Source organism: Sinocyclocheilus anshuiensis, unplaced genomic scaffold (genome assembly GCF_001515605.1).
Source record: "Sinocyclocheilus anshuiensis isolate Anshui unplaced genomic scaffold, SAMN03320099.WGS_v1.1 scaffold816, whole genome shotgun sequence".
NCBI classification, from domain to species: domain Eukaryota; kingdom Metazoa; phylum Chordata; class Actinopteri; order Cypriniformes; family Cyprinidae; genus Sinocyclocheilus; species Sinocyclocheilus anshuiensis.
In genome coordinates this window covers 1,183,637-1,197,835 of record NW_015554154.1, presented here as the reverse complement: position 1 = coordinate 1,197,835, position 14,199 = coordinate 1,183,637, and the positions used below count along the sequence as shown (strand labels likewise).

The 14,199-nt window shown below is 38.0% G+C and overlaps 1 protein-coding gene across 5 annotated transcripts in view; it reads right to left on the bottom strand.

Annotated features, from left to right (window-relative positions):
* The window catches only part of LOC107670738 (E3 ubiquitin-protein ligase Arkadia-like), a 57,440-nt gene that overhangs the window by 24,396 nt on the left and 18,845 nt on the right, over nt 1–14,199 (bottom strand). For all 5 annotated transcript variants that reach the window (XM_016463454.1, XM_016463458.1, XM_016463457.1 and 2 more), the window contains exon 3: nt 7,309–7,435. In XM_016463454.1, the coding sequence (XP_016318940.1) occupies nt 7,309–7,435 (127 nt within the window). The remainder of the gene's footprint in view (nt 1–7,308; nt 7,436–14,199) is intronic.

Below are 14,199 nucleotides of genomic sequence, written 5' to 3'. Positions count from 1 at the left end.
TATTTCAGATAAATGCTGTTCTTCTGAACTTTCTATTTATCAAAGAAACCTGAAAAAAATCTACTCAGTTGTTTTCAACATAATAAAAACAATAATAATAAGAATGTTTTCTGAGCAGCAAATCAGAATATTAGAATGATTTCTGAAGGATCATGTGACTGGAGTAATGATCCTAAAATTCCACTTTGATCACAGGAATAAATAACATTTTAAAATATATTCAAATACAAAACAGTTATTTTAAGTAGTAAAAATATTTCAAAATTGTACTGTTTTTGCTGTACTTTGGATCAAATAAATGCAGGCTTGGTGAGCAGAAGAGACTTCTATAAGAAACATTAAAAATCTTATTGTTCAATAACTTTTGACTGGTAGTTTAAATAAAATACAGTAAAAATGAGTTTGTGGTGTTGTGTTAAATTTCAGTCATTTTGACAGTAAAAGTTGACAAGCTCTCCGATGAGAAACAGCAGGATGGGATTCAGGCTGCACCCTCTTTCCAAAATTCCACCTGATCTGTGACTTTCAATGCATTTGGTGCCACAAATGTTGACCGTCTGAATGAACCTAAAAGCACAAGAAGAAAAAAAAAACATTATTTATCAAAGCAGTGTTTACAGAATTTGCCTTGACTGTCGAACTTGTTGGTGCTGTATGCACGTTGACGTTAATAAAAAAACGTTATATACTACATCTGAACGCACCTACAAGGAAGGTACATAATTAGTTGATAATCCATCATATTCAAATTATTAAAGCTCCATTTTTTACAATGCATTCTCAATCAGTAGAGCAAAGTGTTGAAATAATGGGTTTGATTCCAGGGGCAGTTCTACAGTGAGTGGATATCCGGGGCTTAGCCCAGAAACATTAATGCATGTATCAGAATACACGGGATACACTTCAAATAAAATAGGCTATGCTAAAAGTTACATTGGCTAATTATTTTTGTTGACAACAGATTTATAAATGAGTCTCATTACGAATATGTCGTACGTATCGCATTGTCACATGCCTTGTAAAAATTCATAAAAATGTGACTGAGCAACTGACGACTGTATCAGCGCAGATTTTCCTCGCGCTTTAGACTTTGAACCCTGGTTCAGATCTGCTGCGAGGTCGTGCAGCGCTGTCAGAATACATGCAATGCGCGCGTATATTAAAAAACATAACGTTCTGCAGTTTATTTACTAATCAAGGCCATTTCGCAATTTCAATCATCATACAGTAACCAGCAACAATCACCCCTTCCTCTTCTCATTGAAGACATGCGATGCAGTCCTAAACAGTCTCTGGCTGTCGGTGCTTGTAATGACTTTTGCATCTTTCTCCGACAGTTTAAATGCTTCCACACTGCTGACGTGTGTGCTGCATAATAAAGAGTGCGCGCCTCTCACTCTGTGCTGGTTGCTATTTGATCGCGTCATATCATTGTTCGGTACAATTTATTCAGTCTTTTTGCTATTTTCGGCCGAATAATTTCAGTTGCCGAACATTCGGTGCATCCCTACTTATGAATGCAATGGCCAATCAGAGGCATTCAGATGAGTCATCGCTGAAACAGCGGAGTTTTGTTGTTCAGTGCGTGCTGACTGAATTCTGACTCGCGAATTCTCTCATCATAAACAACAAAGTGCAGATGTACTTGCAATGTAAGCACAAAAGATTTATTCATCATACAATGTAAACAGCTTCACTGATTATAACGGGAGTGTTTTTAAAGTGTATAAACTCGCGCTAGATTGAAGTCAGTTATGATGTTTTTTGGTAAAGTAAATGTTCTTTGCTCGTTTTCTGTAGCTGCTTTTTGAATAACTGAGGAAATGTAAGCCTTATGATTAGTAACTTACAATGTTTCTATTAAATTGTTATCATGTTAAATACAAATGAGTATAATTCAGTCATATTATGAGATATATAAATTCAGTCATATTAAAAACATTAGGCTGTTTTTAGCCTTACACTGGAGTTGGTTCACTTTTTGGCAATGAAACCAAGTAAATAAATAAATAAATTAGCACAGTAATATTGTGTATTGGTGAACTCACAGGACACAGCACACAATAGGACAATATGAAAATTGAGCATATCGCCCAACACTAAATTATACATACTAAATATTACATACAATAAACACTATGAAAAAAAAACTCTACACTTAAAATCATGCCCAAAATACTCAAGACCCCAAGTTCTTGAGGAAGCTTTGAGAGTGTCGAATCAGACATGAGTGCTGGGGATTACCTGAGGCTGTGTGCGACACTGCTCTTTAATTGGCAGAATCACAGGCAAAGCCAGAGAAATCACCTGAGACCTGACGCTAATTACCCACAAGCAGGCCTGGGATTATTTTGTAAATTATACCAGCATGGCATTTTGAGTCTATGGTTGGGATAGACTCTGTAAACACAGGAACTGATAGGGTGGTAACCGGGATGGAGAGGAGGTAGGATTATTTTGGAATTTTAGGAATTTTAGGTCTTTGTCCACGGTGCCTTGTTTGCAAACGTATTATTGGAATTCTTCTTCCTGTACGTCTCAGACAAGTTTGCAGTGGCGGGATCAACACAAGCCAGCGTAAAGGTCAGATGAGAGACCCTGTGCAGAATTTGAAAGGGAGTCTTGACATTTTTTTCATTGGATTCCCTTAATAGCCAGCCATTTCTTTAAGCAATACAACAGAACAGGAGTCCATGCAAAATGTGTCAAATGCCTGTGTGTGTGGGAAGACGTCTGCCGAGTTTTGCAAGGTTCTGCATTTGAAGACAGTGTGCTGTTGTGAAATGGGGGAGGGGTGAAACGGAGTCGCTTCAGAGGCTCACCAGCCAAGCAAGTGACCATATACAACCACCAGATAGCATCTTCCATTCCAGTGCCTCAGAAACAATTTCAGACAAGACAACATCATCATTTGAACAAATGAAGAGAGGTTTTCTGATAAAAATCTATAATGCAAACATACAGATTTGTCTGTAACGCTGCCGTAAGCGGATGTCTGCCACAGCTGCTGCCTGTTTGCGCATATTGTGGGTTCCATCAAATCCGACCCCCCTCCTCTGAATTAATAGTCCATCTATCTATATAATTTCTTCATGCTTTCCCTCATCTGTCTCCATATGCACTATAAACAACGGATCTTTGAGTGGAAGAGCTTCATTGCTCATCCAGCTGACTTTAGACACCCAGAGCCCCTCCTCCAGCTGAGAAACACTCTCAGCATTCTACTGCAAGCCTAGGCACCTCAGGGAGATTGGAAAGATTAAATGAGACCACTCTCACTACATAACACACATCCAGTTCCTGGAAATGCTTTCCATAGGCATGAGTTTAGACTAGAGGAAGGGAGGAGTGAAGAGAGGAAAGCAGAACAAGAGGGAGGCATATGAGTGAAAAAGAAAAAGAACAGGGTTAAAGAAAGAGAGAAAAATACTCAAGTCAAATAACCCTGTTGCCCTATGACAGTGTGAAGAGCTCTGAAGAAAGTCACGTTTCATAGCTGAGCCTTCTTCAAAATATGTTTCTAGAGATGGATCTGGATAGTCGACTAGTCATCCAACAATCGACTATTCGATTTATAAGGTTGACTAGTTTATCTAGATCCATCCAGATGTTTTAATGTATGAACATGAATCTGAAGATGCCTGGTGAATTTAGGGTTTATGAAATGCGTTTTATTTTCTGGATTCCATTAGAATGGTTTCATTAAATTTCAATAATCAAAACATCTCTAATTAACTGATTTTATTTTATTTATTTATTTTGTCTAAATAAAAATAATAGTTAAAACTAAAATCCCTCATTTTAAATAGTAAAAGTTAATTTAGCCTCATATTATATATTAATAAAATGTTAATGAATGTAATGTAATAAATAACCAACAGGCAGCAGAAGAGCAGAAAAAGTGCCATACCAGTCTAATGTGTTGTTACTGAATGGTATGGCCAGAAAAGCCTATTAGTTAAACATACAAAATAGCTTAAATGTTTTTAACATAATAGAATGTAAATAAACAACATTTTATAAACAGATTATGTATCTGATACTTGGCATTGGACTACATCTCAAAAAACAAGTGCCTTGTCAACTCTGTTATTTGAGAGGTAGCACTCAAATCACTACACAAAGACACGCAAAGCATTCGGTAGAGACCACTTTATCACTGTATCTGCCTTGCTAAGAGTGAATGCAAACTACACCTATTCACACTGCTCAAATGTGCACTCACAAAAGACCCCCATTTTCCTCTGACCTTGGCCACGTGATGTTTTCCTGAGCTGTAAAGCCTCTCCCTCCCCCTTCACTGAAGTCTTATCCAAACCACAGCCGACACACGTCTTGCAGATCAGCATTCAGTCACAAACACACAAGCCCACATTCCTGCACATTATCTCTCATCCTAACTCTCCACACTAAAGTCATATAACGGCAGGACAACATGATTTCAGCTGCATTCCAGTGCTGTTGTTTGAAGAGCGATAATAATGGTCCTCATGACCTTTAGGAAAATAAATGAGGGAGCTGATCTTACTGGTGCAGAGAAAACAATGTGCAAGTGGAAGAGGGAAAATCTAATTAAACACACACACAAAAACCTATAGAACTGCTCACTATATATCTGGCCAACATAAGCACAGACAGCAAAATCAGCAGTCAAGACAGTCTTCCTCAAGCTTCTCTGACAGGATGTGATTTCTACACCCAAACACAAGCACATGGCCGGCAGGCGGGGCATAGAAACGATACACAGCCCTCATCAGCTGTAAGGAGAGAGGAAGCATTGGTGTACCTTGTCGTGATTTTACCAGTAAAGAACATGAGTCTCACTTTGTAATTGTATGTATATTCTCCCACTTTAGTTGCTTCTATTTTAAAACATAGAAGGAAAATAGAAATATATGGGTAAAATCAATAGAAACAATACTTCTAGAACCAAGGCTGCTGAAAAAATGGGCAGGTACTGTTGCTTTCTATAGTATTATGTTATTCTGAACATATCCAGCAAGTGAACAGACTGGGCTGCACATCAGTGCCTGACAGACCCACCTGCTTTCCTGAGACCAGCACATTGTGGCCAGCATGCATTATAGCTTTACAGCTGGCAACCATAAAATCACTTACTAATCTTTGTGTGCATGTTAAATAAACATCCCTCCAGGCTTGACTGACTGTGAAAACTTGTGTTTCACCTCACTCATGCTGTCACAGAGGTTTACGGGCTTCCGTGAATGCTATGGGATAAAACATGCAAACATGCACCAGTGAATAAACAGCCTAAGGAGTTACTCATCAGGTCCTGAGAAAGACAACCACACCACGATCAACCTCCAACACACAGCCTACGATGACGACAGTTCGGGTTTTTTACGGGCTCAACTGAATGACTTTGCTGGCAGGCGTATGGTGGCGGTAGGGATATGCCGGTATCAAATTTTCATGTTGCGATTAATTGCTAATGCTTTTATCACGGTATACGGTATTATCACGGTATTGAGCTTTAGTTAAAAAAAAAGTGCTGTCATAATACAGTATAACAGGTTTAATAACTTTTTTCTTATAACAAAAATAACTGAACATTTAAATGCAATAAAGCAATACAGCAAAATGTATAAAGTTAAAAGTTTTACACAGATTAAAGTGCAAAAGAACTATAAAGACCAATAGGTATCACTTTACAATAAGACCTCATTAGTTAACCTTAGTTAATGCATTAACATTCACAATGAGCAATAGCTACATTTGCTACAGAAGTTATTAATCTTTGTTTAAAAAATACAAGTCTTAGTTCATGTTAGCTCATTAAATAACACCGTTGCAACTTTCGATTTTAACAACCTGTTATTAAATATTGGAATACCTAAGATTAATGAATGTTCAGAAGAATTTTTCATTGGCAGTTTACAGAAACAGAAAGTAGTGCAGCTGCTTTATTTACAGGGTTTCCGGGGTAAAGGCTGCACTTAAATGAATTATTATAATAATTATTATTATTATTATTTCTGCAGTTTAGCGCCATCTGCTGTCAGAGAGTGAAAGTGCGCTTTCATCCAGAGCGTCTCTCACATGTTCCGCCATGTGCTTGTCGTCCACTCTTGTTTACATCAGAGTGTGCAAGCGTCTTTCACGAAGCATACAGCGGTGTTGTGCATTTTGACCAGTTGATGGGAAAAGTATTTTTAAAATGCATTCAAAATTCTGAATAATTTGTAATATATAATTATTCACGGTATTTAGAAGTGCCCACGATAACAATATCGTGCATATTCATTACCGTGATATATCGCACTACCGAATACCGGCACAAGTCTAGGTGGCGGCCAGCACCATTTCTGGCAGCGGTTAAAAAAGTAATAGAATAAAGCGATGATTCTCAGCTCGGGAACAGACGCCTCAATAACAATTAGGAGAGAAGCGGGACAGCGAAACCAAATCAACCAACGGGAAAAGAGGGGCGTAGTTCGGACAAAACCATATCAGATGTAATTGAGTTCAGAGCTTCTATCAGATTTTAAAGGGGAAGCCTGCTGAGAGCTCCGTCTGACATAGTTTGGGGGAACCCAGCCAAAATACCGGAGGCTAGCGTTTATTAAATGGATATGCCGTGAAGCAAACTGAAAATCGAATCTACAGGCAAAGTCTCTGCTCTTCTGTGAACTCAATGGAAATCTTTACAACACTCAAGCCGAGGCACTGAAGTTCTTTTCGCAAGAATGTGAGAACGTCCTGCAGGTCATAAGGCCCAAAAAAAAAAGAAGAAGAAGAGAACCTTGTTTGATTTTGATCCACAGAAAGACAAAAAGTGGGCATTCTCCATGATATGGGGCTCATCCTTAAAGCACACAATGGACCAGTTTCATATTTCTGGGTTTCTCAGAAGCTGAAGTCGCCGTAGTTGGGTAAACTTCTTTGGCAATTAATCAAGTATTTTTTGCGATTCCATTTTCTCAAACAGAAAATGAAAAACTCCTGTATGATTTACAATGCTGATGACCAATGTAATGGTCATAACAGTCTGTGAAAATGGTCCATAACAGCTGGGAGCTCAGTGGAATGCCTTCAAAACAAAAAAGAATACCATCTTCAAGTCTAAACCCAGATGTGCCCTCTCATCTGGACGAAGCAGTTCCTTACTGGAGCCTTCAGTGAGCCGTAAACAGCCATGAACCTCGTACTGCAGTTCATATGAGTTTCATATAATGCCATGTGAAGATCTTTAAATCTACTTCATCAAAAGTTTAACAGCTGTCCTCTGCAAACATTACAACACTTCCTGAAATCCAGTTACAAGGACATATTGATGAGAAATCTCACCTGAAGGCATCTCCAACAGTTACGATCTCCACTTCACTGTCCGTGGAGGTGACGTTGATCTCCTCGCTGGCAGGCACTGCAGGTGCAGGAGTCGCTTCGATCACAACCACGTCCTCATCCAGGACACCTGATTGATTACATGGAAATTAAGCTCATTAATGCTAACATTCAACCAATAATGCACTGAAACCTACTTGTATACAGCAAATACTCGTGTTTCAGATCACAATTATGGATACTGATACATGAAGATGAAGAGATGCAACTGAGCCAACAAGAACTCATTTTACTTCTATGGTATATTTCCACTATTCATTTAAAATGTGTTTGTAGAATAGCCTGAATGAATCCATGATTTCAGGGTCTCTGTTATTTACATGATACTTGTTGCTCTTTTGCTTCACATGGCCTTTAACATGTTCTTTTGATAAAAATAACACTGAATAAGATACACTAGTTGTCACTCTGCCACCTTGAACAAGATAGTTCATTATTGAGGTGACTGTGATGGGAGAATTTATTGAGAGTATTGGGGAGATTATGAGGAGAGAAAAGAAGAACACCTGCAACAAGATCACTGGTTACAAACTGTATGAAACTGTTAGCTGCCAGTGAGATGGTCAGATGTTCTGCAGGCATCTCGACTTTTTTGGCATTTGGAACTCTGCGACCTGAGTGTTTCTTGACGAGAAGAAAAGGCAGATTCCATGACACTTCCAGTAGTAGGCCTACACCAGGGCAGGTTTATTTATATAGCACTATACAATTCAATACACAATACTAATTCAAAATGCCAACAAAAAAAAAATACAACTATTTAGTACAATCAGTTAGGTTAGAAATGCAAATGCTAAATCTATAAATTATTCATAGTTGTTTAGCATGGAGTTGCTAACATCAGTTTTTTTTTCTTACAATTACCAAACAGAATTGCAAAATCAAAAATCGTGTATGAAAATATTAATATTAATAATAATACTTTTTTAACATTTAAGTCATGATGGATCTAATCCTCCAAGGCCCCTTATTTTGTTGGACTAATAATGAGATTTTTTAATTCTTGAGGCCTCTAGTGGGCTCCGGCTCCAGGCTCAGAACCACTTGTTTAAATCACTTAAGGGCAGGTGGTTATTTCATTTTGCACAGAGCGAGCAGATAGCCTATGTGCCTATCCATTTACAGTCATTTTTTGGTCCAACCTCACCAAAGCATCAAGCATCAAGCTTTATACAGGTACACAAAAATAATCATATTCCCAACACAGCATAAAGTGAAGTCTGTATCTTACAGCTTGTGAATTGTGGCTACTGAAAATCTTCAAATCACATATGATGATGTTTTGCTACCACAAACACATCCAAAACTTGAATCAGTGAAGGGCTTCTCTACACTAGGCCCCACTCATTGATCTAGAGCAGAAGCAATATCAGCCTCAGTAGCTACAGCTGTTTAATTGATGACGGTTTGGTGCAGCAGTGGAGCCAACCAATGCTTCAGGCAGGTGTACTTATGTGTGCGCCGGGGAAGCTAAATGTAGGTCAGTAAAAGATGTGCCGGCACAGGCTTGTGTAGTACAATCACTCATCTCTCTTCTGATTGGCTCTGCTGTTTGACTTCTCATTCCTTCTTTAACTCGAGCTCTGCCTGGATTTGGTGTCAAGAGGCCCAGGGTGTGTTCAAAATAAAGCTCACAAGCATAGCTGGTACATGTCTCAGTGCGACTGACAAACAACTTCTACTCGAGCTCCATTTTCTACAGAAATACATGAAAGAAACATCTGAAAACCTTTGATGTGAATTACAGTAATGCCATGACCCTCACACAGTTTTCAATAAAAGATAAAACAAGACTTAATTGAGCTCCAATTCATGTTATCAGTCTTCCTGCCATAATTTCAAAAAGTCTATTAATTTAGGCTTTTTCGAACTGCAGTCAGGCTCAAAGTTGTGCTTCTCATCGTGGAACTAGGTAGCGTATACACTAGTTTCACTATACACTGAATACAATGTTAAAACAACACTACTTCCGCTCTGTAAGGTCGTTGTGTCACACTATCTGTGTCAGGCATGTTTGTGCACCGAGGCAGAAGCTTGTGGCTCGGGAGATTCAACATCATTCTCTGGGGTGTGTTGTTAAGGTCGGCTCTCCCACTGAGTGCTGCTGCTTAGCACCCCGCTCTTACCCCGTTCCCCACGCTGCCCACAAGAAATGATCACACTACCAAACATAGCTACAACTTACAGCAGTAAACACACAATCATATATTCTAAGTGCACTACCATTCAAAGTTACAATTCTACAATCCTCTGTGAATGTACTATCATAAACAGGTTCTTTGTAAAAATGCCTCAGTCAGATAATTAGACTATATGCAAAGTAAATGACAATGTCTTTTGGTTCGACACGCATGTGTACAAAGGCAGAGTTGTTTTAACCACTGCATATGCTTAACTTCTTTGTGTGTTGAATGTCATTTGAAACTCAAGAGTTTCTGTCCTAGGAGAAGGTGATGTTACAATGACGTTTCCATACCTCATGTTCAGTATGTATTTAATATCAACATACTTTATTGTTGTTGTTAATGTATTTTAAAAAATTAGTGGAGGACAAAGAGTGAGCCGCTGCAGGAAAAGTGCATGATCCAAGTTGTTATAAACTGTATGCTTTATGTTAAGCGCTTCAAACTAACTCATAAGCACACAGTTTAAAAAATAAAAAAAAGGGGAAAAAAAGCAATTTTATGCTTTGTTATTTATGCTTAATTAGATTTAGTGAGCTAACTCAAAAACTGATATGAAACGTAATGTTTGTTAAAGATCAACCCTCTACATTGCGAGTAAATCACTCGCATATGCGACTAAATCTTCACTCTGGGCGACTAAATGACGTCTAATATTATCCAATTGCTAATAAATTCTCAGATTTTACTCGCCAGTGTGTGAGTTGGAGGCCAAGTATAAGTTTAGCTCAGATATATTTTCACTCGCCGAACACTCTCTGACTGAGCGCATTAGTGTTTCACTCTCCGCCAAGCGATCTGTGCTGTTTTTCAGTTCATCTGAATGGATGTGCAACGCACCTGTATTTATCGTACCGTAAACTCCAGTGTGAAGCGCATGACTCGCCGTCGCTTTGTTTCACACACACGCAGCGAGAGAGAGGGAGAGAGAGAATTGACGCGCTACCTATGCGCGCTACATGTAAACGATATTCTTTGTTGTATTTTGCGGTCAAAATAACGGAGTTCCTTTGGAATTCTGCAGCTTTTAAGAACTACCGCTTTCTCCGGTAGTGGGCGGAACTAATGCGCAAACGGCAATCTCATTGGCTGGTGCTCACCTATTATCGTCCCTGTTTTGATTTCAGCAAATCAGTTCGAGCGAACGCACAATATATATCAGTCTGGCGAGTAAACTAAAAAATTTACTAGCCAGTGGCGATTCAATTGCCAAGGTGTTCGTAGAGGGCTGAAGATCGAGAAATTTGGAGAGATTATTGGATAAGGATTTTTTAAAATAATTCTATAGAGATTGTAATCACAAAATACAGTTTATAGCCAACAAAATACCTTAAAGTAAATTATTAGAAAACGCTTACAATTAAAAAACAACAACATAAAATGTGGTTAATTTCTATGACTTTTCCAGGTCTGGAAGAAACTCTAAAACTCCCAGATATTTCATCTCAACCAATTTATCTGCCTCTTTTGGCTGCTACCAGTATTTATTACGTGTCTTTGAGTAGCAGACTACTCACATGTACACCTGTAAACATGCTGGTGTGGGGAAGTGGCAGGAAGAGAGAGAGAGAGAGACAGATACAGAAACAGATGAAGCACTAGGCCACTAATTATGTATGGCAGATCCTCCTCTGATGCATGCTTTGCTGCAGATATTTTAAACACATTTTAGTGGTTTTATAGGCATGATGTTTTTATGTTCAATCAAGTGATTCAGATCTCATTGAGAGGGGAATGTGTGCGGTTTAGATAATCTTTCTTGGTACGGTAGAGAGAGCAGTGGCAGAGTGCTGGTTAAGGACTTGCTGTTGCTCAACAGGAAACTCAAACATTCTGCGGCATGTAACACACAGGGTGGCTTGCTGATGCACTTTTTCCATTTTATCCTCTGTAGCTATCTTTCAAAAACAAACATTATGTCCATAACATAATAGTTTCATTTAAATATGCACAGTAATGACCAATAAATATCCCTAAAGATTCATGAGAACTATAAAACACAACTAGCCCTAAGAACAGAACTCATTTGTTTAAAAAAAAATAAATAAAAAAATGCATGCCTGAAATAAAATGGAAAAATAAGTACAGTATATTTGAAACTTTATTTACATGATGTTTAAAGAATGCAGCTCATCACTGTGTTTAAATCTACTTGGCCACACTGTCTTAAGAGGAACTGAAGGAAAGAGACTTGCATAGATCCACAACATAGAATTCAACTCAAATTTTTATGAGGGCTGAAAAAAATACAATCAAGGACAACAGAAGTAGAATGCAAGAGTTTGGCAGGAAATGGATCTGCTGACGTACTGTTTATGCTTTCAGAGACTGCATGTAAAAAAAAAAGTCCACATAAAACATCAACTTTCAGCAAAGAGAGTATGAAAAGATACACTATCGTTCATAAGCTTGCAGTCAGTCACTTGTTTTAATGTTTTGTAAGAAATCTCTTATGCTGACCAAATCTGCATTTATTTGATCAAAAATACAGTTAAACACTACTACTGCAAACTATTAATACAACAAAAGTTCTCTACTTTAAAATGTACTCCTGTGATGCAAAGCTGAACTTTCAGCAGTCATCACTCCTAGGTCTCAGTGTCACATGATCCTTCAGTAATCATTCTAATGTGCTGATTTGGTGCTCAAGAAACACTTCTTACTACTTTCACAGTTAAATACAGTGTTGTGATACAGTTCTTCAAGATTCTTTGGTTAAAAATAAGCTAAAAAAGCATTTATTGGAAATTTTTTGTAACAATCTAAAAGTATTCTGACCAATTTAACGCATTCTCTCCCAATAAAACTATTACTTTCTTTAAAAAAATCTTACGCACTGCGGGTGTCCCGAGTTTGGGACCTTTCCCAATCCCGCCCCCACTCTCTCTCTCCTGTCACTACACTGTCCTATCTAAATAAAGAAAAGTAAATTCTTTATTCTTTCTAAATAAAGAAAAAAAAAAACTAAATCACAAAAAAACAACAAAAAAAAATCTTTCTGACTTCAAACTTTTGATATATAATATACAGTATATCATTATAAAATATAAACCAATGGTTTCAGTCTTGGATGCTGACTGGTCAATACAGTGTTCCAGTAGTGATTTACTTCACAATTACAATAACAAATTTGACTTGTTCACCCACCCAACAACGTGGATCATTGTGAATTGTGTAAGTATAAAAAGTATTTAATATACAAGTATTTTAGTCTTTTTTTTTTTTAATACAAAAATAATTTTCAGATTGTTCAGGAAACAAAGAATAGCAAATGCGGTCACTTTATTTTAAGGTCCAATTCATTGTATTAGCTAATTAACTATTAACTCAATGAACGCCTAATTGCTGCTCAATAATGTGGTCAAGTTTAAGTATTAAGGGGCGGTCACAGTGCACTTTTCGTTCCATTGACTTCCATTTATACGCATGCGAATGTGTCAGACCGGAAACGCAAGCCCGTGCGAAAAGTTTCACATTTTACTGCGTTCCAAAGTTCAAGCTTGGTGAACTCTGGCCTGCGAATTAGTGGTCGACCGATATATATCGCCAAGGCCGATGCCAAAAAATACGTTTTTCTGTTTGGCCGATGCGTTCGAGGCAGGACGTTTATTTTGACGGCGCACTGGACTTTTATTTTGACGGCGCTGAGAGCGGCAGCGCCTGAGCACACAGTGCGCACATTCTCCCTTCTTGTTCGCCGTTAACAGTTCTGTCTAATACGGAGAGAAGTCTGTCTAATTATCCATTTTCAAATGATTTCAAATTTCTTAAATATTAATTAAAATAAATACAATTATATCGGCTTTATATCGGCCACCCTGCTTTCCAAGATATCGGCATCGGCCGTCAAAAAACCAAAGTGGGTCGACCACTACTGCGAATAGAGTGGTGGAACTATGATGTCACTTTGTAGGCAAAATCCCTGAAGTGAGTTAGCATTTTAGCACTTCCGGTTGCATCGTCCCAGGGTCAATGTTTTTTTTTTGAATGGGAGTTTGGTTAAATCCCCTAAAATAAGGTCCGTGGTTCACACAAGCTCAAGATACTTTCACGTTTTATTCTACGACATAAAACACACCAGTAACACCCCCGTGATTTTTTTAAATGGTTACGTTTCTTAAAAAAGATGGTTGCTAACAAGTTGCTAAATGGGACTACAGACGCTGTCGGAGACATTAAACGTCATCACGCCAAACAGTTGATCAATTTACAGCATATTCCAATTGTAGCATAATTTATAGTACAATTAATTGCAGAATAACCAATTAATAGTTTCCTGCATTTTATATTGTTGTTCGACAATGTTTTTTTGCTTTGCCCCGAACTGCAACAAGTCTTCGGATGGAAGATGCTCGTTTTATCGTATACTGATATGGAGGCTCTGGGTTCGTATGATTATTCCATGTATACACCACATTAACCGGCTTAGTCGCAGTGAAAGTAAAACTTTAACAATGCATAGTGCTTAAAGCCACATTAAAAGGAAATGTTTATGGCCACAAGCAGCTGTTAGAAAACATATAGATTGAGGATTTTCTAGAAGCACGGATAAAATAACATTTTGTGTACCCATCCTTTACACTTTATTACTTTATTACTTTTTTACTTATTTTATTCACTAAAATAAGTTTAATCTTACCATATCCAAAAA